The 27,188-nt window shown below is 47.3% G+C and overlaps 1 protein-coding gene across 1 annotated transcript; it reads left to right on the forward strand.

The window, feature by feature from the left end:
• Positions 1-12,144: 12,144 nt before the first annotated feature.
• On the forward strand, positions 12,145-26,815 carry LOC308672636 (lysosomal protective protein-like; the record flags this gene model as incomplete). Its single annotated transcript, XM_081335683.1, has 11 exons — positions 12,145-12,308; positions 13,010-13,121; positions 14,324-14,458; positions 15,138-15,296; positions 16,286-16,377; positions 17,877-17,961; positions 19,834-19,983; positions 21,211-21,338; positions 22,912-23,074; positions 24,713-24,802; positions 26,726-26,815. 11 exons carry the CDS (start codon positions 12,145-12,147, stop codon positions 26,813-26,815), a joined length of 1,368 nt encoding a protein of 455 aa, XP_081191809.1.
• Between the last annotated feature and the right edge of the window lie 373 nt (positions 26,816-27,188).

Here is a 27,188-nt window from a genome sequence, read left to right on the forward strand (position 1 = left end):
AACAAATGCAAGATATAACATGGGCTATCTCCGCAAGGAAACTTCAGATCTGCAAAACTCATGGTTTTTTGGTGTTCAGTGAGCCGGGGGAACATGAATACGTGTTTGTTTTTCGAATTTGAGCTCTTTCTGCAATGGGCACTTTTCTCACTCTAAGCAGTTTTTCCTAACAAATGCAAGATATAGCATGGGCTATCTCTGCAAGGAAACTTCAGATCTGCAAAAGTCATGGTTTTTTGGTCTTCAGGGAGGCAGGGGAACATGAATATGTGTTTGTTTTTTGAATTTGAGCTCTTTGTGAAATGGGCACTTTTCATACTAAAAGCAGTTTTTCCTAACAAATGCAAGATATATCATGGGCTATCTCCGCAAGGAAACTTCATATATGCAAAACTCATGGTTTTTTGGTGTTCAGTGAGCCGGGGGAACATGAATACGTGTTTGTTTTTCGAATTTGAGCTCTTTCTGCAATGGGCACTTTTCATGCTCTAAGCAGTTTTTCCTAACAAATGCAAGATATAGCATGGGCTATCTCTGCAAGGAAACTTCAGATCTGCAAAAGTCATGGTTTTTTGATCTTCGGGGAGGCAGGGGAACAGGAATATGTGTTTGTTTTTCGAATTTGAGCTCTTTCTGCAATGGGCACTTTTCATACTATAAGCAGTTTTTCCTAACAAATGCAAGATATAACATGGGCTATCTCCGCAAGGAAACTTCAGATCTGCAAAAGTCATGGTTTTTTGGTCTTCGGGGATGCAGGGGAACAGGAATATGTGTTTGTTTTTCGAATTTGAGCTTTTTCTGCAATGGGCACTTTTCATACTATAAGCAGTTTTTCCTAACAAATGCAAGATATAGCATGGGCTATCTCCGCAAGGAAACTTCAGATCTGCAAAAGTCATGGTTTTTTGGTCTTCGGGGAGGCAGGGGAACAGGAATATGTGTTTGTTTTGCGAATTTGAGCTCTATCTGCAATGGGCACTTTTCATGCTATAAGCAGTTTTTCCTAACAAATGCAAGATATAGCATGGGTTATCTCCGCAAGGAAACTTCAGATCTGCAAAACTCATGGTTTTTTGGTGTTCAGTGAGCCGGGGGAACATGAATACGTGTTTGTTTTTCGAATTTGAGCTCTTTCTGCAATGGGCACTTTTCATGCTCTAAGCAGTTTTTCCTAACAAATGCAAGATATAGCATGGGCTATCTCCGCAAGGAAACTTCACATCTGCAAAAGTCATGGTTTTTTGGTCTTCGGGAGGCAGGGGAACAGGAATATGTGTTTGTTTTTCGAATTTGAGCTTTTTCTGCAATGGGCACTTTTCATACTATAAGCAGTTTTTCCTAACAAATGCAAGATATAGCATGGGCTATCTCTGCAAGGAAAACAGATCTGCAAAACTCATGGTTTTTTGGTGTTCAGTGAGCCGGGGGAACATGAATACGTGTTTGTTTTTCGAATTTGAGCTCTTTCTGCAATGGGCACTTTTCATGCTCTAAGCAGTTTTTCCTAACAAATGCAAGATATATCATGGGCTATCTCCGCAAGGAAACTTCAGATCTGCAAAACTCATGGTTTTTTGGTGTTCAGTGAGCCGGGGGAACATAAATACGTGTTTGTTTTTCGAATTTGAGCTTTTTCTGCAATGGGCACTTTTCATACTATAAGCAGTTTTTCCTAACAAATGCAAGATATAGCATGGGCTATCTCCGCAAGGAAACTTCAGATCTGCAAAAGTCATGGTTTTTTGGTCTTCGGGGAGGCAGGGGAACAGGAATATGTGTTTGTTTTGCGAATTTGAGCTCTATCTGCAATGGGCACTTTTCATGCTATAAGCAGTTTTTCCTAACAAATGCAAGATATATCATGGGCTATCTCCGCAAGGAAACTTCAGATCTGCAAAACTCATGGTTTTTTGGTGTTCAGTGAGCCGGGGGAACATGAATACGTGTTTGTTTTTCGAATTTGAGCTCTTTCTGCAATGGGCACTTTTCATGCTCTAAGCAGTTTTTCCTAACAAATGCAAGATATAGCATGGGCTATCTCCGCAAGGAAACTTCACATCTGCAAAAGTCATGGTTTTTTGATCTTCGGGGAGGCAGGGGAACAGGAATACGTGTTTGTTTTTCGAATTTGAGCTCTTTCTGCAATGGGCACTTTTCATACTATAAGCAGTTTTTCCTAACAAATGCAAGATATAACATGGGCTATCTCCGCAAGGAAACTTCAGATCTGCAAAAGTCATGGTTTTTTGGTGTTCAGTGAGCCGGGGGAACATGAATACGTGTTTGTTTTTCGAATTTGAGCTCTTTCTGCAATGGGCACTTTTCATGCTCTAAGCAGTTTTTCCTAACAAATGCAAGATATAGCATGGGCTATCTCCGCAAGGAAACTTCACATCTGCAAAAGTCATGGTTTTTTGGTCTTCGGGGAGGCAGGGGAACAGGAATATGTGTTTGTTTTGCGAATTTGAGCTCTATCTGCAATGGGCACTTTTCATGCTATAAGCAGTTTTTCCTAACAAATGCAAGATATATCATGGGCTATCTCCGCAAGGAAACTTCAGATCTGCAAAACTCATGGTTTTTTGGTGTTCAGTGAGCCGGGGGAACATGAATACGTGTTTGTTTTTCGAATTTGAGCTCTTTCTGCAATGGGCACTTTTCATGCTCTAAGCAGTTTTTCCTAACAAATGCAAGATATAGCATGGGCTATCTCCGCAAGGAAACTTCAGATCTGCAAAAGTCATGGTTTTTTGATCTTCGGGGAGGCAGGGGAACATGAATACGTGTTTGTTTTTCGAATTTGAGCTCTTTCTGCAATGGGCACTTTTCATACTATAAGCAGTTTTTCCTAACAAATGCAAGATATAACATGGGCTATCTCCGCAAGGAAACTTCAGATCTGCAAAAGTCATGGTTTTTTGGTCTTCGGGGAGGCAGGGGAACAGGAATATGTGTTTGTTTTTCGAATTTGAGCTTTTTCTGCAATGGGCACTTTTCATACTATAAGCAGTTTTTCCTAACAAATGCAAGATATAGCATGGGCTATCTCCGCAAGGAAACTTCACATCTGCAAAAGTCATGGTTTTTTGGTCTTCGGGAGGCAGGGGAACAGGAATATGTGTTTGTTTTTCGAATTTGAGCTTTTTCTGCAATGGACACTTTTCATACTATAAGCAGTTTTTCCTAACAAATGCAAGATATAGCATGGGCTATCTCCGCAAGGAAACTATAGCTCAGGTGGCTCAACTGCAAGCTCAGGTACATGCTGCACCCCCACCCAGGAGGAAATGTCAGATAGCAATGCCGGATAAATTTACTGGCAATCCAGAACTGTTTCCTGCCTTCCTGGGACAATGCCAGCTTTTTATCAGCGTGAGAGCAGCTGATTTCCCCACTGACCGGGATAAGGTGGGATTCGTGTTAAGCCTTCTTTCGGGGGATGCAGCTCGTTGGGGCACGCCTCTGCTGGCACAACCTAGCCCTTTGTTGGATAACTTTGTGGGGTTTTGTGACCATATGCGCCTAATGTACGAGGACCCAATTAAGACGCAGACTGCCACCCGACGCCTGAAAGCTCTGAGGCAGGGTCAACGCCCCCTACAGGCCTATATCAGCGATTTCCGGCTGCTTAGCCAGGATTCCGCCTGGAATGAGGCTGCGCTCGTGGATGCCTTCCAGGATGGATTGTCGGAGGAGATGTTGGATGAGCTGGCCCGCGTGGACATTCCCTCAGACCTGAATGGGCTGATCCATCTTTGCCTGCGGATCGATGCCCGGCTGCAGCAGCGAAAGAGTCGCCGTGCCACCCCACAGACCCCTGCCGCCCCTGTTGTGCGTGAGCCCCCGGTCCAAAGGGAGGAGCCAATGGAGCTGGGTGCCGCCAGGTCTCGTCTATCGGTGACGGAAATGGACAGACGACGATCGGGGGGGTTGTGTTTTTACTGTGGGGACCCTGGACATTTGGCTGCTTCTTGCCCAAAGAAGCGTCAGCGGGCATCAGTGACCAAGCCAGCCCCGAGAAAGTCCCCTACTTTGCTGTCGGGAAACGCCCCGAGCCCGATCTAGACGGTGTGAGAGATCGGGCGTGCCACAACAACACCGAGCGATGCCGTTCCGATGGTGCCTGTGAACCTCCACGGCATTTGATTTTGGAGGCACGTCTGATCCTTCCTGGCAAGCCAGAGGGGATTCCAGTCCATGCCTTAATTGACTCTGGGGCTACCACAAACTTTATGGACTCAGCCTTTGTGGCCAAATGGGCTGTTCCCCAGTGTCCGGTGGATCCGCCCATGTTAGTGGAGACTATCGATGGTCGAGTGCTCCTGTCCGGGCCTATTACGGCCGCCACGCAACCAGTATGTATGGCCATCAGTTCCCATGTGGAGGCCATCCAGTTCTACATCACTTCGGATCTGCACTTCCCCGTGGTCTTGGGACTGGCGTGGCTCCGGGCGCATGACCCACAGATCTATTGGTCTCAGAACTTGGTCACCTTCCCAAGCTTGCAGTGTGTGGACCATTCCCGCCATATCTGTGCCGGCCAGGTGGAGGGTTTCCCAGGGGTTTCCTTGCCTCCCGAACTGTCCGACTTTGCTGATGTGTTCAGCGAGTCAGAGGCGGATCAATTACCCCCGCACAGGCCCTATGACTGCTCCATTGACTTAGTCCCTGATGCGCCTCTCCCAGTGGGGCGTTTGTACTCCATGTCGGAGCCCGAGTTGGCTGCATTGCGGGACTTTCTGGAAAAGAATTTGGCTCGCGGTTTCATCCGGCCCTCGTCCTCGCCAGTGTCTGCACCCGTGCTCTTCGTCAAAAAGAAGTCGGGCGAGTTACGGCTTTGCTGCGACTACCGGAAACTCAACGCCATCACGGTGCGCAACCGTTACCCGCTGCCCCTCATCCCCGAGCTTTTGGACCGTCTCCGGGAGGCTAAGATCTTCACGAAACTGGACCTGCGTGGAGCTTACAACCTCGTCAGGGTTCGGCCGGGTGATGAGTGGAAGACGGCGTTTGGTACTCGCTATGGACATTTCGAGTACACGGTGATGCCGTTTGGCCTGACCAACGCCCCCGCTGTGTTTCAGCATTTTATGAACGACATCTTCCGGGATCTGCTGGACCAGTTTGTCGTGATCTACCTGGACGACATCCTGATCTACTCCCCGTCGCGTGAAGTGCATCATCAGCATCTCCGTCAGGTCCTGCAGCGCCTCCGAGAACATCGGCTGTTTGCCAAGTTGGAGAAGTGCCAGTTCTACCAGGTGACCATCGATTTCCTGGGTCACCGCATTTCTCCTGAGGGCATCGCCATGGAGCCGAGTAAAGTTGAGTCGTTGCAGAGTTGGCAACCCCCGCGTCGCGTGAAGGATGTTCAGCGACTTCTTGGATTTGCCAACTACTATCGAACATTCATCCCTGGCTTTGCTGCCTTGACAGCCCCCCTCACCCGGCTCCTGCAGAAGAAGACTCGGTTCCAGTGGAACGCACCAGAACAACAGGCGTTCCAGGCTTTGAAGGAAGCCTTCATGAAGGAGCCCATCTTGAAGCATCCTGACCCGCAACGGCCGTTTGTCGTGGAGGCGGACGCCTCCGACATTGCCATTGGGGCCGTGTTACTCCAGGCAACGACGCCCAGCGGTACCCTTTTCCCTTGCGCGTATCACTCTCGGAAATTGAACCCCTCGGAGCGCAACTATACCATCTGGGAGAAGGAGCTGCTGGCCATCAAGGCGGCGTTCGAGGCTTGGAGACATCATCTGGAGGGGGCGCGGCATCAAATCGAGGTCCGGACGGACCATAAGAATCTGGAAAGCCTGCAGACCGCTCGGAATTTGAACCAACGCCAGATCCGGTGGTCTCTTTTCTTTGCGAGGTTTGACTTCCGGGTTCGGTACATACCAAGCGGGCACAATCAGAGAGCGGATGCTCTGTCCAGGAAGCCCGAATATACCCGAGTGGAAGACAAGCTTCTGCCCAGGACGGTGATTCCCGTCGAGTCTTTTGCTGCGGTGCAGGAGCCGGTTGATATACGGGCTCGGATCCGGGAGGCGCAGCAGCAGGAGGCGTGGGTGGCTCAGCGGAAGGAGGAGGTGGGGCCAGATTCGCCTTGGACGGTCACGGATGGACTCTTGTATTATCGTGACCGGCTCTATGTTCCGGGAGGGCCACTCAGGGGACTCGTCCTCAGCCAGTGTCATGATAACCCGGCAGCGGGGCATTTTGGCCTGTTCAAGACTCTGAACCTGGTCTCCCGTACCTTCTGGTGGCCCCGAGTCCGACACGACGTCCAGTCTTATGTCACCTCCTGCATCCCATGCAGGCAGGCCAAGTCAGCGACAGGGGCCCCGCCTGGATTACTGCAGCCTTTGCCAACACCCAAGAGACCCTGGGGGGCTGTGTCCATGGACTTTCTGATGGATTTACCCCCATCCTCCGGCTTCACGACAGTGTTTGTGGTGGTGGACATGCTGACCAAGATGGCGCACTTCATCCCCTGTCGCGGCTTACCGTCAGCTCGCGCCACTAGTCGTATGTTCATCCAACAGGTGTTTCGGCTGCACGGCCTCCCCGATAGAGTTGTCTCCGATAGGGGGGCCCAGTTTACAGCCCGCTTCTGGCAGGAGTTGATGCGTGCGTTGGACATTAAGGTTTGCCTCTCGTCCGCGCATCATCCTCAAACTGACGGGGGTACTGAGAAGGTCATCGGTATCCTGGAGCAGTATCTGCGCTGCTACGTCAACTTGCAGCAGGACAATTGGGTGGACTATCTGGCCATAGCCGAGTTTGCCTTTAACAACTCGCAGCACACCTCCACGCAGATGACACCGTTCTTGGCCAATGTGGGTTATCACCCCCGGTTTTTCCCCCTTTCTCCCGTGGACTCACCGGAGCCGGCAGCGAACGACTTCATGGCAGAGTTACAGGTGATCCAACGATTGGTGTGACGGCAGCTGGAGAAGGCCAAGGCCGATTACAAGAGGTTTGCTGATCGGTCAAGACGGGATACGCCTCCACTATCGGTGGGGGATCGGGTCTGGCTGTCCACCAGGAACCTACCATCCACACGGGCGGCGAGGAAGTTGGATCACCGTTACCTAGGACCGTTCCCAGTCGAGGCTGTCATCAATCCGGTCGCCTATCGTTTAACTCTGCCACGTTCCCTGCGCGTGCACCCAGTCTTCCATCGGTCCCTGTTGGTCCCCGAGCAACCGGCTTGTCCACTCCGCCAAGCGGAACCTCCCCCATCAGGACCTCGTGATGGAGGCAGCACCCCCGAGTACGAGGTCGCCAGCATCAGGGATTCCCGTTGGCTGAAAGGTCGTTTCCAGTACCTGATCGAGTGGAAAGGATACGGACCGGAGGACTTCACCTGGGAAGACGCGACCGCCGTTCATGCCCCTGCGTTGGTGACTGCTTTTCACGAACAATTCCCATCCCGACCACATCCGGATCGGCAGACCCGGGGGAAGGGCCCTGCGGTGCGGGATAGTGTTGTGATTCAGGGCCAGCCTGTGGGTCCGGCAGCCGGCTCGGATGTCTCGGATGACTCAGACGAGGGGGAGGAGGAGGGTGTTGAAGACAAACTTGCTGATGATGGCTTGGAGGCTTCGCAGAGCCCCCAGCCAGGGCCCTCTTCTCAGCTGCGCGAGCCCGACAGTGCGGATGATGATGACCCACAGCTGGCCCTGTTCAAGGACGCCCGACGCAGGAGGCAGTCAAGCAGGAACAAGCAGAGAAAGGCTGTGGGACTCCTCGGAAGGAGGCACAGGGAGGCCACGCCCTGAACTCTAATAAAGGGAGTGTTTGGGGAAGGGCTGGTTGCTGAAAGCAACCGCTCCGTTTGAGGATCAAAGTTCCGGTACCTTGTTTCATGTTCTGTTGTTTTGCTTGTGAATTAAAACTTGGCAGACGCTTTCCAGCCTCAGTTGCTTTCCAGTCTCTACCGTTTGTACAGGGGTTGCCTTTCTGCAAGGCCGGTAGCAGGCTGGTACAGAACACATGCCCTGGGGCTGTCAACGACTCGCTCTATTCAGGCTTTCCCGCCAAAAGCGGTTGTAGCCTGGAGCTGTCCAGCCCCCTGCTGTGCTGACATCCTGTGTATGCTTAAGAGCATACACTACAATCTCCTTTACAAAGTCACCTTGCAATCATTCAGGTTTTGCCTGAAGATCTTATTTATGGAATCATTTATGGACCCAACTTGCTAATAACCTCTCATGATATGGTCTGTCCCATTGCCCATCTGACAAAATCTGCCCAATTCCCAGACCAAGCAAATCTGAAGGCCAAGAAAAGTTTCCAAGAAAGGGTCTTGGGTGATGCTATCCAAGGTGATATCCCATCTTTGAAAAGTGCTAAGTCTTTGAAGTGGCGAGCTCAACACAAATCAGCCTTCTAGATTATATAACAGATGCCTTGACATCTTAGGAGAGCCTTTTCCTAGGCGTGTTCAGAACAATTGGATTCCATAAGATATGGGAGGTTCCATAGAGCTCCATTTGAAGACAGTGCCATATGGCACAGACCCTATTGGATTGCAAACTATATTCTGTGGAAAGCACCATTGATTTCGATCCTTACTTAAAATTTAACTATTAGGCTGCCAGGATAAATTGTCATACTACCTTGGTGAACAAATTTGCATAGGAGTTTTCATACTGAAGACATTCTGGAGAGGATGGATCCATCCATCCATCCATTCAGAACAGCCTGGGTTCGACTGGAAGGATGCAGTGGAATGTACTGTAGTCTGGATACTCAGGAGGGGGGGAGGAAGGGAAGGGCTGCCTTCCAAGGGGGAAAGAGGTATCAAGCATGGAGAGGTGGTGGGCAAAAGAGAGTTAAAATGGCTGCTCCTTAATAATCCCCAGGTTATATCTGTAATCATGCAAATAGTTGCTTTGGTTTGGCAAGATTTCTGATTGTTGGTGAGGAAATAAAGGTAATTACTTAGAAGTCACTGTGCTTGTTTTTCTCGGCTCTTGTCCTAACAAGGGCTGATGATTTATTATGAGATTTTCCTACTAATTTTTTTCTATATTGTTAGTATAGCTTTTTGTTCAGGCAACTAATTAATAAAATGTATACTTTTTCATGAACAAAACAAAGCAATAAATAAATAATCCCAAACAAAGCACCTATTGAGGGCATGCAGAGACAGCAAGGAGAGTTCCTCTTTTGGTGGTCTTCTTGCCACTTTGAGGGTCTGGCTTTTTACTTAGACCTCAGAGCAATCCTCTGAGTGAAGGGGTGGTTAATGAATATGAAATATAAAATAAATAAATAAACTCCATTCCTGCTTTTCATCTGTAGTGTATGCCTTTAAAGCATACACGGAAATGTCAGCACAGCAGGGGGCTGGACAGCTCCAGGCTATAACCGCTTTGGCGGGAAAGCCTGAATAGAGCGAGTTGTTGACAGCCCCAGGGCATGGTCAGCTCTGACGGGAAGCCAGGGTTTAAATCCATTGGCCACCTGCACTGGCGGGAAGCCCAGGTTTAAATCTATTGGTCACCATTCACCTGGGCAGGTATAAACAGACGCCAGGTAACCCCTTTGCCCCAGCTTCATTTCTGACTCAATAAAGAAATACTACCCAGCTCAAGTGTCCGTCTCTCCGTTCAACCACGCGACATTGCACATCTGAGGTGTCTCTTCAGCTGTTTTATTTCCTTAAATAAAGGTGAATATTTGTAGCTCAGGGTTGAAATGAGAGGACCTTGGTGCTCTGTGGGCTTGACTCTTTGCTTGCAGATATTTCATTACCCAACTAGGTCACATCATCAATGCTAGATGATGTCTAGCACTGATGTCATCTAGCACTGATGATGTTATCTAGTTTGGATAATGAAATGTCTGCAAGAAAACAACCAAACTCAGAGAGCACCAAGGACCTCTCATTTCCTTCTTGGTAAATCAAGCAGCATCCAGAACCTTTGACTGATAAATGGACACTCAAGTACAATGTTGTCCAGTGGCCTGACCACCTGCTTCTTCCAGTAAGTAGCCATGTTTATCCAGGACCAAAGGGAAGTTTGTGGCTCCACCAGGCCCCTTTGACTTCCAAAGTCAGCCTGAGAACTCTGGTACGAGGTGGAAGATAGTTAGCAGACACAGAAGCCATGTTTTGCTACGTGTATTTATCCAGTCTATGAGAGAGACTGAATTTGTGTGAAGTTGGACAACCCTGTTTTCATTCACCATGTCTTGAAAATGTTCCCTCAGCAAGAAACAGGGAACCCAACAGAAAGGGAATTGAAAGAGGCAAAAGAAAGAGGAGAGCTGAGAGAAGAGGGGACCAAATTGCTGCTGGTTGTGACTCACTCAAAATTTCTACTGATGGTTCCCTTAATTCATCATGTCAATCTCAATCATGTGACTGCAGGATTCTGCTATAGTCATAAATGTGAGGATCAATCATAAAGTTATTCTGTTACCACTGACATAAGTTCGAACAAGCACTAAATAAGGTAGGTCAACCTGTACTGGCATGTTCAGACTGACGGGAGGGGAATATTTGACTAAGAGCAACAGCCAAAAACTGGATTCACTATGTCTGAGCTACTTCATGGCAAAGTTTCAAGTTGCGTATGGCTTCCAGCCACTTTTCAGAGATGGGGATTTGTTTGTTTATTGTATGCACTGCCACATCTCAACAAGTTTCAGCATTTTACAAAGTGACAACATTAATTGCGTTAACCGAAATAATATACTAAAGAATCAAGTGCCTGCATCTTTGCCCCTGGCCAGCAGGTAACTAGGTAATCAGCAGAACTCCCTATTAGATCCCTGGGAGACTCCCACAATCCCAAGTTTCCTCCCAAAGCTTCAGGATCTTACTGCTAAGCTTGTAAGCCGCCCTGAGTCTTTGGAGAAGGGCAGGATATAAATGGAATTAAAATAAATAAATAAAATAAATCCCCCTGGGGTGGGTGACTTTTGACAATTCTGGAAAGGTCCTAGATATATGTCAATCTCAACTGGACCAAGATATTATTCAATCATAGCAAGGGGTTCAATGTAATACTCTCCATATCCAGATCATAAAATTCAGGGAAGAAAATGTTGTAAGGTCAAATGTATGTCCGCTTATCTACATCAGGCTAGAAATAACTGGAAAAGGCCTTGGTTTCCATATAATTCCTAAATTCCCAAATCTTTTCTTACTAGAACCAGCAGGCACATGTGACTCAGCCCCCAAAGCTGAGAGACTCCACCACAAACCCAGATTAGCTCAAGGAATTTGGGAGACAACTGAGCAACAGGGTAGCTGATGCACCAGAATCTCACCCAGATTGTTGCTTTTACAGGCGAGTATTTGAACCATCATCTCCAGAGCAGAACTCTTGGTGAGAAATAAGGTGACTTGTAAAATCTGTGCCACACACAGCTTCCTCCAGCTTGGTCTCAAGCTCTATAACCCAAAGCCAAGAGCCTAGGCTTCTGGTAAGGCTATAGTAATACCCTCAACCTATTCTTGATCACGTTTCAAAAATAAGTAGCACACATCAGGGCTCCCTGTCCATCCCCAACTAGGTTGGGAGTGAATGGGGTCTTACTGCATCACAACAGTAAGTGGCTACAATTAATTCATCTTTATATTTTTAATTCTAGAAGTCTAAATATCAAGAACAGCCCACTTTTCCTTGCCGCAAAGGGAATGATGTTTTGTTCTGATGCAGCTGACATCTTTTGGAGAAAATCAATAATCAACAGTGTTGTTGATGTTGTGGCTGATGGATTAGACTAGGAATAGGGAGACTGAGAATAAGCCAAATTAATAAATCTGAAGGTCTTTAGTTTAAGGGTATCATGAGATATAATTGTTTATTATTTATGACTTTCAGAAGTATGTCTGCATTTAAAGTTTAAATGCTGCAGATTCCTGATGTTTTTATGCTTAAAATATGTCTGATTTTTTAAAAAAGACTCAGTTGCAAATTTGGTTTTGTTAAGCAAATAAGGTGACATTCCAAGTATCCTTCAGAATAAGTATGTTTTGCTGGTACAAGCTGCAACCTTTTGATTCCCATTATTGACAAAGGAATGGTATTGTGTGATTGGTATTTTTTTAAGTAAGTAAGCAAACAGGAGGACCGTGATATAAGGTGGCTGAGAGTCCAGCTGCCCTGTCGCTTCAGGATGGCCAGCTGCTGGTATGCTGTCTTCTGTGTCACCCTTGGCCTCTGCTTAGGGCAGTATGCACCAGACCTCATCTCTTCTCTGCCAGGATTGTCTGAAGAACCAGCCTTCCAACAATGGTCAGGCTACCTCCCAGCAGGCCCTGGCCAATATTTCCATTACTGGTAAGTAGGAGAGGAAGGGTGCTGGAGAAGAACAGATGCTTCCTGGCTTCTGTTTGGTCTTTACCGCATGCCTGTTTATTTTCAGAAATATCATCTCCCTTAGAACTGCAGATAAAGTAGAGCTGAAAAAGAAGCAAAGTAGCTGGGGTAGTAGGATCCTGCCTGTCCCCTTTCCCCTGGGACTCCTGCTCACAGGTTCACTTAAGGAGTCCTGGCCATTCCTTGGCTGCTCTTGTGTTGTGCAGATGCACTTGGATTCCCCTGCAACGTCCCACTGCTGCCCTGGAGCCGGGCAGCCTTCCCTGTCTGCCTCACCCCATTTCCTGTTCTGTCAGGTATGGAATTGGGTATGTCTAGTCTACTGAAAAGGACTAGGGATGACATGATAGCAGTGTTCCAATATTTGAGGGACTGCTACAAAGAAGAGGGGTCCACCTATTCTCCAAAGCACCAGGAGGCAAGACAAGAAACAATGACGGCAACTATTCAAGGGGAGAAGCAACCTAGAATGAAGGAGAAATTTCCTGCAATGAGAACAATTAATCAGTGGAATGGTTTGCCTTCAGAAGTGGGTTCTCCATAACTGGAGGCTTTTAACAAGAGACTGGACAGCTACTTGTCTGAAATGGGATAGGGCCTCCTGCTTGAGCAGGGGTTGGACTAGAAGGCCTCCAAGGTCCCTTCCAACTCTGTAATTCTAGGTTAGTGGAGTCTCAAGGCAACCCTGCTGCTGATCCTGTGGTGCTCTGGCTGAATGGGGGACCTGGCTGCAGCTCGATGGAGGGCTTCCTGGCCGAGAATGGACCTTTCCACGTGAGTCTGGCTGGGAGAGGCATGCTGGACTGCGGTCTAGAGAGAAGGGGCTGAGAGGAAATCACATCTGCTGCTGGATCTGGATGCTCCAGTTATTTGGGAGCCACTCAGCTCCATTAATACTCCAGAACAGATGGCCTTTGCTTGGACTTCACAAGCTGCATTCTGGCCCTTTGGAAATACTGCAAGACGTTCTGTTTTTTTGCCAGCCTTGCAAGGTAGACCAGACAGGAAACACAGCTAGATGAGCTTAGAAAGTTATATGAATAGAATCCTGCAAGTCTGAAAGTACACATTCCCCCCCCCCCAGCTATTGTCTCCTTTACAGCCCAAGAAACTAGCAGGGTTCCTCCTGAGCCTCCTGCTCCATCCATATGCTTGACATGGGCTCAGCATCTGACCACAAGGCCCTCTTCCAAGGCCCTTTCCACATATTGTTATACTTTCTCCCTCAGGATCTGTGGGCTGCCTTCATACAACTTCATACTGTGGTGATCGTAACCAGTTTCTTGAGTGAAACCCAGAAGTGGATACCCCCTCCTCCGAGCAAGCCCCAAGCCAGGCAACCCCCTTTCATGGGGGTTTCATACTCCCCGTAGCATAGCCAGCAGGGCTTCTCATGAGAAGGCAAGCAGGCAGCCTTGGCAGCTATGCCCACTTCACGAGGGGACAACCAGCTTCAAAGGGCCAGAGCCAGAAAGAAACCTATGAGAAGCCCCAAGGGGGGACCAGGGTGCGCTGTGCTCCTTGGGCCTTTCCTGCCCCCCCCCCATGGTCCCTTTACAGGTATCTCCTCATGGACATTCCGTTCTTTTCACATTAAACTCCCCCCTCCCCCCGTCTAGAGCTCTTTCTCCACAAGAGATTTCTGTGTTCAGTTGTGAAGACAAGTGTAGTGTCAACAGAAGATTGTGCACTCCGGTGTGTGTGTGTGTGTGTGTGCGCTTTATTCTACCTCATTCTTTGGCTGCTAAGCATTTTCCCTGTCATGAGAATAGTTTTTGAAGGCAGTTGTAGAACTGGCCACAACTGTGCAGCCATTGTGGGCAACCTGTTCCCAGGGCCGGCCCTAGGAAGAACCTGCTGCCCAGCAGTCTATGTTGTGGGGGCCCACATGGCAGGGGGACGGCTGGCAACTTTCACCATGCAAAACCTGATGACTGATTGGTTGTGAGGGCACCTTCCTTGCCTCTTCTCTATAGCTGCACGATGATGGCCTGCTCTACTTGAACCCCGACAGCTGGAACAAGGTGGCCAGCATGCTTTATGTGGAGTCTCCTGGTGGAGTGGGCTACTCCTATGCCACAGCCTATGGAAATCCCATCAGCGACAGCCAGGTGAGCCCCTTCCGATTCTGTCTGCATGTGGCCCCACAGAAAACCAGCAGAGCCATGAGGTCTGAAGGATCTGCCAATGAGGGGCAGCCTTCCAGGGATGCCCCAGTGGCAGAACCAACATCTTTGTAGCTTGGACACAAATTCTCACTTGTTTGGAGCCTGAGCTGGGCCTGACATCTGCCCAGCCAGTTTGCGTGCAGCTCTATGAGGAGGTAGGAGCAGATGTGTCTCCTCGCCCTGCCCCCTCATCCCTTGGCCTGGTCCCAAGCCTTGCAGGTCCTGTGCATGTGGCTCCTTCTCAAGCTGACCCCTTGGGCTGTGGTTTCTTTTGTTGGGAAACAGGGAGAAGGATTCAGCTTAAATCATTGTGCAGGTACAAGAGATCCAGGACTGACTCCCCTTAAACTCTATAGAATTTTATCTATGTGTTATCTGATGACATTACTAGTTTGGGTAATGAAACATCTGCAAGAACACCACCAAGCTCCGAGAGCTCCGAGGAGCCCTCATTTCAACCCTGAGCTACAAATACTCTCCTTTATTGGTTATCTGTCTGTTCCCAAGAGTAAGCAAGCACACTGGAGAGCTTCCTGTATTATAGGCAGAATACAATAAAGTACTTAGTTTGAACCCTGTTCATGTGCATCTGGTTGTTGCGCCTGACATCTTTCCCTTTCAGGTTGCTGAAGAGAACTACCAGGCTCTCCAGAGCTTCTTTGCCAAATTTCCAGATTTTGCCCACAATGATTTTTATGTGTTTGGGGAGAGCTATGGTGGAGTCTATGTCCCCACTCTCACTCCCAAGATTGTGGAGGGGTCAGCAGCCATCAACCTGAAGGTAAAAATAACTGTAGTCCAAGAACTCCTTCTCACTCATCAACTGGAAACAGGATTCGAGGTTCTGGTGATTAGGAAATGCTTTCTCCTGAAGGTCTCTAGTCAGAAAGTGCAACTCTTGGGATGTCACCCTACTTTCTTTATTTCCACAAACAGCAGGGCTTGCACAGATGAGAATGATTTGAGACCCTCTTTCTCATTTAAGCAGCCATCCTGAAAGACACAACTGTGAAGGAAGTTTTGGTTTTAATCCCCTTTTGGCGGCTGCCTCTGAAGGCAGCCTCTTGCCTTCCCACCCTCCCCCCAGGACCTGAGGACAATTACTCAAACTGCAAAAAAATTCATTAAAATGACAAAAACATTTAGATTATATAGGTAGTCCTCAACTCAGCAGTTCATTTAGTGATCGTTTGAACTTACAACAGCACTGAAAAAAGCGACTTATGAGCATTGCAGCATATCTATGTGATCAAAATTTAGACTCTTGGCAACTGACTCGTGTTTATGATGGTTGCAATGTCCCGGGGTCAAGCGATCTCCTTTTGTGACCTTCTGACCTGCAAAGTCAATGGGGAAGCCAGATTCATTTAACAACCATATTACTAACTTAATAACTACAATGATTCACTTAACAATCATGGCAAGAAAGGTTGTAAAATGGGGCAAAAATCACTTAACAAGTGTCTCACTCAGCAATATAAATTTTTGGCTCCATTGTGGTCTTAAGTATAGTCACAATCAGCCGTGAGGTGTCAAAGTCTAGGAAGAACAACTTGCTTCATGACATGGAATCTGTTCTGTGAAGCTACTGATGGGTCATCACATTCGGGGGATTCCATCTTGGAGCACAGAGCCCCTCAGGAAATGGCAGCCTTGGGGCAGAGAGCCTGGAGGGCGGCAGACCTCTCTTGGCTGCAGCCCAGTCCTAGCAACGTCTGCCCTCCCTTCAGCCATTTCCTCAGGATAACATTTTGCTCCCCCATTTTTCAGGGGTTTGGGGTTGGCAACGGCATGAGCAGCTATTCCCTCAATGATCAGACCTTGATGGAATTTGCCTACACGCATGGAGTGCTGGGAGAAGAGTGAGTATGGCAAGGCGAGGGGCAGAATTTGGCCCCTAAAGCCCACTGGCCTGGAGGGGCAAAGGGCCTGCTGATTTAGGGGGCTACAAGCTGAACTTACACTGCTCCTGGGAATCTCTCTCACACAGAGCGCATCAAGCCCAAGCCACCCAAGTCTCCCTGCAGTATGTTGGGAGTCGGGCACTTGTGTCATTGCAGAACAAAACAGAAGAGAATAAAAGCTGGAAGGGACCTAGTCTAACCCCCTGCTCAAGCAAGAGACCCTCAATTAGTTTCTATCCATCTTGTCTTGCCTTCTAGTGTTATACAAAATGCAGATAGCCTCATTTTCTACCACAGAATAGTATTTATTCCCAAATAATTATCAAGCACCAGGGAAATCAGGAGATTCAGGCAGTTCAAATTAGTATTTATTTATTGCAAGCTTATGCTTTGTACAAGAATCTGAGCTACTAACGGTCAAGGGAAATGAGCAGGAATTAAGAAGGCATTCATGGTGGACTGGACTTAGATCTCTTGCAGGAGTGAAGGAATTTGTGGCTTATGACACATTTGACCTCTCCCTCGGGCCCAGCCTGGTCATCTCCTACAATAATTGTGCTTTTAGTCAGGACATACCAAACCAGTATGTCTGGAGTCACAGTGATGCCATTTTCTCAAAATTTTATGCACAGAACCTTTTTCTTTCTATCATGGTTGGCACACAGGTTTGTAAAATTTTAAGATTTTTTAGAGCTCAGTATGACAGGAGGTGGCTCAGTGGGTTAGGATGCTGAGCTTGTCGATCAGAAGGTTGGCAGTTTGGCGGGTCGAATCCCGAGTGATGCGTAACAGAGTGAGCGCCTGTTACTCGTCCAAGCTTCTGCCAACCTAGCAGTTCGAAAGCACATAAAAATGCAAGTAGAAAAATAGGGACCACTATGGTGGGAAGGCAACAGCGTTCCTTGTGCCTTTGGCGTCTAGTCATGCCAGCCACATGACCACGGATTCGTCCTCAGACAAGCGCTGGCTTTGAAAAGGAGATGAGCACCGGCCCCTAGAATTGGAAACGACTAGCACGCATGTGCAGGGGAACCTTTACTTTTACCTATGATAGGAGGAAAAAGGCAAATATTTATTTACTTATTTACTACCGAGATTTATAAGGCCACCAACTGAAATGTAACTCCAAAAGGACCCCACTCAACTTGCCCCTTGTTCCCAGCCCCTAACACAACTTGGAACCAGCAACACAGTTTCCTTCTGTTACAGATGTTGACTCCCCCCCCAAACCAGGTATTCCAATCTTTTGGCAGATTAGAAGAATCCTTCCCATTCCCCCTTTAGAGTTAGTCCCTCCTTAGGCAGAATTTCAGTCACAGTAACCCCAAGAGGAATGACTGGGAAGTGGCAGAATTTCCTGTGAGCAAAATGGGTATTTTTGGTAGGGGGGAAGGAGAGGGAGGTTGTTTTACTGGCTCATATGCCTGATCTCTTTTCTCCACTGTTCCGGCCTGCAGCCTGTGGTCATCTCTTGTGGAAAGCTGCTGCACTGGAGAAAACTGCAATTATGCCAGCAGTGACAACAGTGACTGCATTACAGCAGTAAGTGATTAGCAATAGCAGTAGCACTTAGACTTATATACCGCTTCACAGTGCTTTACAGCAGAGGTCCCCAACCTTTTGGGTACCAGGGACATGGTGAGAGGTTTTTCCGTGGACCAGAGGGGGTGTGGTTTTGTGAGCTGCCTGCATCCCACAAATGGGGCTTTGCTTGTTTGTGTGGCCTGGTTGCTGGCATGTCGCAGCCCAGTATCGGTCCACGGACCGGGGGTTGGGGACACCTGCTTTACAGCCCTCTCTAAGCAGTTTACAGAGTCAGCATCTTCCCCAACAATCTGGGTCCTCATTTTACCGACCTTGGAAGGATGGAAGGCTGAAGTGAACCTTGAGCCAGTGAGACTTGAACTGCTAAACTGGTGGCAGCTGGCAGTCAGCATACTGTATTTTTCCATCTACAAGACGCACCCGTGTATAAGACACTCTCCACGGCGATCAGCTGTTCAGCGGAGCGCTGAACAGCTGAGCCAGCAAATCCACAAGTTCAGCAGGCTGAAGATCTTGCCCCCTTCCCCCTCCCGTTAGTGGCAAGCCCACAGGGGCTTGACACCTGCACCAGGCAGCATGGCAAAAATACCATTATTTTTCCGTGTATGTCGCATCTGATTTTTGAAGAGGGTGTTTGCAGGAAAAAATAGTGTCTCATACACGGAAAAATATGGTAAGTAGCCTGCAGTACTGCATTCTAACCATTGAATTCATCTTTATATTTTTAATTCTTGAAGTCTGAACCTGAAGAAAAGCCCTGTTCTTTGTTTTGTTCTGATCCTTGAGAGAAAATAAATAAGCAATATTGCAGTTAAGGGCATGAGTAGGAATGGGGAGACACAGAGTCTGCCCCAGCCTCAGCAACCTGGCAGACTGCGGGCAGCCATTCTTGGCCAGCTCTGTTGGGGAGGGACAGATGGGGAAAGGAAGAGGGTCCAAGATCCAACACTGGAGGGAAAACCTGAAGGACTGGACATCAGGCCTGCTTTCAAGCCAAGATTGGAGGTCCCTGAATGTAACCCACCTATGCTCCCCACCATCCTTCCCTCTGCCTGTCAGCCCTGAGATGTCTCAGCTCACTTTCTCACCCCTCCCCACTCTCGAGCTACCCTCCTCAGGCAAAGGCACACACAGCCAACCTCACAACCCCCACAACTACACCTGCCCAAGCATTCAGTAGCATCAGGGGGGCAAGCTCCTGCGGGAAAAGGGTACCCAGGTCCTTCCCGTTATGGATGGGGGGGGGGAGAAACACATCCTTGAAAGTTATGTGGGAAAGTTATGTGGATCTCCACCCTGACTGGCACAATCCAGGGCAGAAACCAAAAGCAGCGGGTGCCTTCCAGCCACGCCTGCAGTCCAGTGCCAGCTCTCCACTCCCAAGTGCACCCTTGGAACTGGCCCACAGGCTCACAACCCAGTTAGTGGGGCCTCCCCCCACCTGGCACGTTGCCTGCCTCTGACCTGTATAATCCTGAGCTGTCACCTGCTGCTGAAACTCCCAACAGGGCCATAATGGTGAAGTCCTGCAGCCTCCAACCTCTTGGCCCTCACTTCCTTTGGCTGCCCCACCAGTGGTGACTCCAACCTGAGTGTGCCAGGGTTCTGCAGTGGGTCAGTGAGCACCATGATGGCCTCCTGGCTCCCTCCAACCTCAATGTTAGAGGAGTCACTAGCTGACTGGGGTGGTTATGGGGTCCCAACCTGACAAAAACTCCCCACCAGCCAGCAGGCCTAAACCTGAAAGGAGCCAAGAGAAGCCAGAGGGAAGAAAGTGACCCTTGTGCTGCTTTTTATTAGTTGTTCCTTCTTCTCCATCGGCACAGAGATGACGGGTGTTTGTTTCTTCTTCCCTGCTCCTATTCCAAGATATCAAAAGCTTACCGGCTTATTTCTGGAACTGGCCTCAACATGTACAATCTTTACGCTTCTTGCTGGGGAGGCGCACACTACCAGAGCCGCTACGAAGCTGACCTGGCCAACCTCTTCCGCCACTATCAGTTCAACGTCCCAGTGCCGGTGAGTATCTGCTGCCCTGGGGCTGCTTCTGCAGGGGATTCACTCCATCCTTTAGAGCTAGCCTGTAGCCAGTTTCTTCAGCGCGATCAAGGCATCTCCACCCTTCTGGCACCAACTCTGCCATCTTTCATTTTGGAAAGGTGGAGAGATAGCAGACAGAATACAATAAGGAGGTCCCTCTTGTAAGGTCAAGAATCCTACATGCGGGAAGACAAAAATTGCCCTATTCTGATGTTCTAATGGGAAGATAAAAATGGGGCGCAAATTGATGCATGGAAACAAAAAGCTTTTGGTGCAATTTTACACTGTAATGCTGCAAAAGCTTACCAACATTTGTTATAAATAAATTTAGAATGAGACTGATTTATAAAGTAAGAAGTCCGCAAACAGTTGCATGTATAAGATGAATTCAAACAAGCCAGTCATAGTTGATGGACAGAACTTTCCAGACCGTACTTTGTGGTTTATAAACCCACAATGTCTGAGTTCACACCACAGGTTTTCTGAACCAAACCAACCACACTCTGACCCCTTCCATTCTTCACTTTGAAAAGAGCTGCATGGCAAAAATCCAGCCATTTTCCTGTCACAGGAAGAGACAGATGAATCAAACCTTCTATTTTCTAAATGGAAATATTGGGAGAAAGTAGCTTCCAGCTCAGCAAATGAGTAATCATTGCAATCTGCATGGCCTTGAGCATCTCTCTGTTGCAGCCGTCCACTCAGCCCCTCAAGCTGCAGCCCCAAATGATCCTCTGCTACCGTCTTCTGCTTCTCCTGAGGGTCTCCAAGGAGTGTCTGTGGCTGGTGCAGTGAGGCTGGCCTGGATAGGTCAGTATAGAGACCCCTAGTGGAGGAATCACTCCTTAAGGATTGGGTCCCTCTCTATTTTTTTAAAGTTCCCCTTTGGCTTCTTCCCTTATTTCCTTTCTAACCACGGCCTTTCAGGGGTTTTCATGGCCTTTAGTTTTGGCTTTCTTGGAACAAAATCTAATTCCAAACAAGAATATCAAATGTGCTATTTATGAAATATCCAATAGCAAAAGCAAGTTTGGAAGTATTACTACTCAGCACTGAAGTTTTAAACCAAACAACGCAGGCAAAGCAGCAGACATGAATCAAGGCTAAACAAATAATGAGTTGGACTATCTCAGTGAAGAGATGTGAACCTTCAAAGGCTCCAAGTATTTTTTTTCTGTAGCAACTCACATTTGCTTTTGTTTCCAGAAAATTGGCTCTATTCCAGGAGTGCCCAAATGCATAAATGCCACCGCCATGTATGTCTGGCTGAATCGAGATGATGTCCGACAGGCCCTTCACATCCCCCGCACTTTGCCGGATTGGGAGCTTTGCAGGTGACTGGCTCTGCCTCTGACGTTCAAAGGCTGCACAGGGACAGAGGACCTGCTGGTCATCACTTGGAGCAGCACCAACCAAAGGCTCCGGCTAGAGAGACAGGAGTGCAGTTTTGGGCAAAGGCTCTGCCAGAGGAGGACAGGCCTTGATTTTCCAATCACAATATTTTATACCCATTAATCACTACAATTATTAAGGTTAAATGGCCACATGAAGTGGTGCTGCCTGTTGCCCTTTTCCATTGCAGTGGACCAAAGTATAGCTAGTCCTCGACTGGTGACCACAAGGGAGCCCAAATTTCTTGCTAAGCGAAACAATTGTTAAGCGAATTTTGCTCCACTTTATTACCTTTCTTGCTACAGTTATTAAGTGAATCACTGCAGTTAAGTTAGTAACACGGTTGTTAAGTGAATCTGGCTATTGACTTTGCTTGACAGCAGGTTGCCAAAGGGGATCACATGATCCTGGGATGCTGAAACCATCATAAATACATGCCAGCTTCCAAGTGTCCAAATTTTGATCATGTGACCATGAGGATGCTGCAATGGTTCTGTGGAAAAGTCATAAGCCACTTTCAGTGTTACTGTAACTTGACTCACTAAATGAACTATTATTAAGTTGAGGACCACCTATATTGGCCATTTGCCTTATAAATACTGCCTTCCAGTATCTGCAAGTCCCATACACTCAACCAACTTTAATAGGATTTCAAATGTTTACTTTCAAATCATACTTCCTACACATGACTAGGTTAATTTATAAAGCCACTTTGCCTGATTATATCTGATTCAATAATAGAGCAATTATTTTTTTCAATTTATAGGGCCACCCACCTCAACTCTGGCCGGCTAACTACAATCAAAACCTAATATAATAAAGACCCGTTATATTATCTAATTCAAGATGGGAATGAATTTTTACCCCTAGCACATATAAATGTCTTAACCTCTCATTCAGTGACTGTTTGAACATACAATGGTGCTGAACAAGTGGCAGTTACAAATGATCCTTGCACTTGCATTGGTGGCAGCATCCCTGCAATGATTGCAATCCAGGTTCCCTGTGTCTGGCTTGCAATGACAACAGTGCAGTGTACCAGAGTCACATGACTGCCACTCGTGGCTTCTTACAAGCAAAGTCAATGGGACAGCTAATAGGTCACAAATGGAGACCACATGAAATCCTTACTTAACAATCTGCAGTGATTTGCTTAATGACAATTGTGAACGTCAGAATTCCCGTTGCTAAGGTGCAATCACGTCATGTTCTATGATGCTTAGCAGTGAAAATTCTGGTTCTAATTATCATTGCTAAGTGAGGACTACCGGTACCTGTACTGTTTTACTTTCTCTGAGACATGAGGAGTGTGTATTATTTTTCTTGGCCTAATCTGGCACTCAGGTGAATTCATTGAGACTTCTGCTGGCCTGTATGAGCAGGAAAGAGTTCCCTCAGTGGCAGGGCAGCTGGGAACTTCCTGGTCACTCGTATTTGGGACATGCATGCTCATCTGAATGTAATGGTGGGAAGAAAGACGTGACGGTCTTTTCACAATCTTCTCTTCTGTTACAGCTCACAAGTATCTGCCACCTACCAAAGACAATATATGGATATGACTCCCTTCTACAAGTTCTTATTGGCACAAAATCTTCGTGCACTGGTTTATAATGGTGATGTGGACATGGTGTGCAACTTTTTGGGGGGTGAAAAATTCGTTGATGCTTTAAATCAGCCTGTAAGTACTTGAGGAAAATGTTTCTTTCTTCTGGGCATAAAAAAACTGGTCACCTGATCAAAATTCAGCTACTTGGCAACTGATTCATATTTATGGTCGCAGTGTCACAGGTCATGTGACACCATTTGTGACCTTCTGACAAACAAAGTCAAAAGGGAAGCCAGATTCACTTAATGGTATTACTAACTTAACAACTGCAGTGATTCACTTAACGAACATTATAAAATGGGGCAGAATTCACTTAACAAGTGTCTCACTCAGCAACAGAAATTTTGGGTTGAATTTTGATTGTAAGTCGAGGATTACCTGTATTGCAGTCATTTATTTATTTTTCCCATTTCTGAACTGGCTGCCTCCCGCAAAGAGGGGCGCTTTTCAAAGACCCTTCAATTATTCTGTTGAAGAAAACAGGCAAGGGACCAGTGGGCAAACCCTCACAATGGGCTCTCTTTCTAGTGGGATGTGAGTGCGGCTCTAGTGGGTTATTGGGAGATAAAGGATGAGAAAAGGAACATTCTTGAAATTCCCAGTTAATTCCCTTCTGCATGGCCCACATTTATCAAACATTGTGAGAAAAACCAAACCCAATAACTGCGTCTAGAAAAAGAGACTTAAGTTCCAAAATGGTAAGTAACTGTCAGGCTCAATCCCGGGAAGAATGGAATGGAAAAATCTGGCCAAGAAAGTTTCAGGGATGTGTCCAGACAGTTACCAGGAATCAAGGTAGACTCCAAAGAGCATGTACTTTCAGTGACATCACTGAGCTTTCTGTCCTCAAGTGGGACAAAACACAAAATGCAAGAAAGTGCATTTCCTGTAGGAATTGGGCAGAATGCAAGAGCCCGTGTCTTCTAAGCAGCAGAGCCAAGGAAAAGAAAGATTTTACTTGCTTGCTTTTGAAACCTAGAAAGGGGCTCTACCTTCTCAGTGTCTTTTCCTGTAATCTGGCAAACTTCAGCTAAGGAGGTAATTATGTGATCCTGGGGGAAAAGCAACAGTTGCTATGTGAGCATCCATGATATACTCTGAAGCATCTTTTCTCCTTTGAATTCAAAGCACCACACAGCTCAAATATTTAGTATTGAGAAAAGATGACTGCGAGGAGAATAGGGTTATACAACCAGTAACTGAACAGATGCTATACAGATGGATAAAATCTATTATCTCTTGTTGCAGTGCATGACATCAAACAATGGATTTAAATTACACAAAATCAGCTACCAGTTGAAAGTTAACCAGAAATCATAAGGAGTCTGATAACACTTTTTCTGACTAACAAATTGGCATAAACTTTTGTGAGGTAAGGCCGATTTCATCAGATATATACAGCTCACAAAAACTTACACCTTTAATTATTGGAAAATGCTATCAGACTCTTCTGATTTTGGGTTACCATAGACAAAAAGAGCTCTTCAACCATAACTGAATAGTATATTATTATTAACAGGAAAAGCTGTTTGACAGTGGAACCGATTCTCCAGGGAGGCTAAAAGGAGTGGCAGAAAACAACCTCATAGTGTTTTCTGATGGGGAGCCATTTGCAAGAACACCCTGAGTTCCAAAAGTTGGGATATCCAGTTCATTGGATGGTAGACAGGTTTCTCCCTGAGCTGATCCTTCTGCCCTTTCATCATACAGGTGCTTAGTGAATACCAGCCATGGTATTTCAATGACCAAGTTGCCGGATTTTTCAAGGAATACCAAAACATCACATTCCTCACTGTAAAGGTCAGTGAACAATTCACACCTAGCAGTTATTCTTGTCAAGGGTCAAAAAGCCTCTTATTCCCTATCCATAGAAGCTAACGATGATTTTACTAAGGTGTTTATGTTGTTTTTCAAGGCACAGTGACCCTTGTGAGAAAAGTAATTTTCGATCCCTGGAAAAAGCCTCTATGGCAAAGTGGAGATTTTTTATTCTTCCACTATTATTCAATATTTACTTGTTATAAAGGCTGCCAAGCCTTGTGCTTTAGCAATATTTGCAAGATCAAAAATCTTGTCCATCTCAGTTGTACGGAAGAACTGATGGAAAACAGCTCCAGCACTGATCAACAGAAACAAAGCAAAGGGCTGAATTTCCACAACGCACTAAGCCACAGGTCTGCAACCCGCGGCTCCGGAGCCGCATGCGGCTCTTTCAGCCGTCTCCTGCGGCTCCCAGTCCACTGCCATGTGCAGTCCCCCCCCAAAAAGGTGGGACTAAAAAAGTTCAACCTATCAATTCAAATATGCAGGACAGGTGCATATCTCGCCTTGGATCCACTCTTCAGTCAAACCCTGTTCTGCGCATGTGCGCATGTATGCGCATGTGCACACATTTTTTGCGGCTCCCAGTTTTTCCTTTTGTGAGGGAACCGGTTCCGAGTGGCTCTTTCACTGTTTCAGGTTGCTGACCCCTGCACTAAGCCATAATAGCAATAGCACGACTTATATACCTCTTCACAGTGCTTTACAAGCCCTCTGTTTACAAATGTCAGCATATTGCCTCCAATAATCTGGCTCCTCATTTTACTGACCTTGAAAGGATAGTAGGCTGAGTCAACCTCTCAGGATCGAACCCCCAGCAGTGGGTAGAATTTGCCTGCAATACTGCATTCTAAAGCAGCTTATGTGGTTCCAGCTTTGTGAGATGGGCAAAACTAACCAAGGTATTTTGTTCAAGAAATCAGTCACAATAAAATAGAGGTAGTCCCCAACTTGCAATAGTTCATTTATTGACTGTACAGTTATAATGGCACTGAAAAAAGTGACATGACCATTTCTCAAAGGACTGTTGCAGCACCCCATGGTCACGTGATCAAAATTCTGATGCTTAGCAACTGACTCATACTTATGATAGTTGCAGTGTCCTGAGGTCACCCTTTGCAACCTTCTGACAAGCAAAGTCAGTGGGGAAGTTACTGAGTTACTAATGTAATAACTGCAGATTCACTTAACAACCATGGCAAGAATAGTCATAAAATGGGGCAAAATTCACTTAACATGTTTCACTGAGCAACAAAAATTTTGGCCTTCATTGTGATTGTAACTCCAGGACTACCTCTATGGGGTAGAGTTAGTCCTCAAGTAATGACAGCTATTGGGACCGGGCTGGCATCGCTAAGCTATTTGGTTGTAAAGTGTGACATCATGTGACCACACTGCTAAGCGACGGCAACCCCAGCGGTCCTGACCATGGTTCTAACCGAAAGACAGACGGGCTGTTAAGCGGAGGAGGCCATGGGGAAGGAGGGGAGGGGAAGACGGAGCACTTTGGAACATCAAAGATGTTGTTATTGATATTCCTATTGTAATTTTAACTCAAATCCCCCTGTTAGGTATGATTTGGCATTGATAAGAACGTACTTATCAAGAGTTAGCTCATAGGAAGGTTACCTGAGATTCATAATCTTTCAGTTATTTCTTGTGATGAATGTAGACTTTTGGAATATTTTGTGTGGAATTTCAGTGCTCTGAATTTATCAATATTTATATTAAGTCCATTAGATCTTCTAAAACAGGGCGGTCCTGACCATGGTTCTAACCCCAAGACAGACGGGCTGTAAGCGGAGGGGGCCACGGGGAAGACGGAGCACTTTGGAACCGCCCCTGGTGGCGGCAAGGACAAGCGTGTTTCCCTCCTTACCGGCTCGCCTTCTCTCTCCGCAGGGCGCCGGACACATGGTGCCGCAGTACAAGCCCGGCCCGGCCCTGAAGATGATCCGCCGTTTCCTCCGGCCCTCCAGCCCCGTGGCCTAAGCCCCGCGGCCCGACCCCCCCCCCCCGCATCTCCTCCAGTCAATAAAAGGCCCCCGCCCGATCTCGCTGCCTCGTGTCGTCGTTCCGCTCGTCCCGCCTTCATCGCCGAAACCAGGCGCCCTTTCTAAAGGAGTCCCCAGCCTCCCGCCCCCATCCGTTGCGCACGCACGTCTGCCCTCGCGGCTGACGCGATCGCTTCCTAGCGCCGCGCTGCGATTGGCCTCGCCTGGCTCGATACTTAAACTAGCCAATCGCAGCCGGGCCCCAACTCCGCAAGGTCTTCTGAGTTTAATCGTCTCCGCCCATTCCCCCCCGCCCTCCCCGGCAGCTTCATGAGGGCATCTTTGCGTCCCTCCGTCGACAAGAGTGCAAA

This window comes from Vipera berus (assembly GCF_964194415.1).
Source record: "Vipera berus genome assembly, chromosome: 10".
Lineage (NCBI taxonomy): Eukaryota > Metazoa > Chordata > Lepidosauria > Squamata > Viperidae > Vipera > Vipera berus.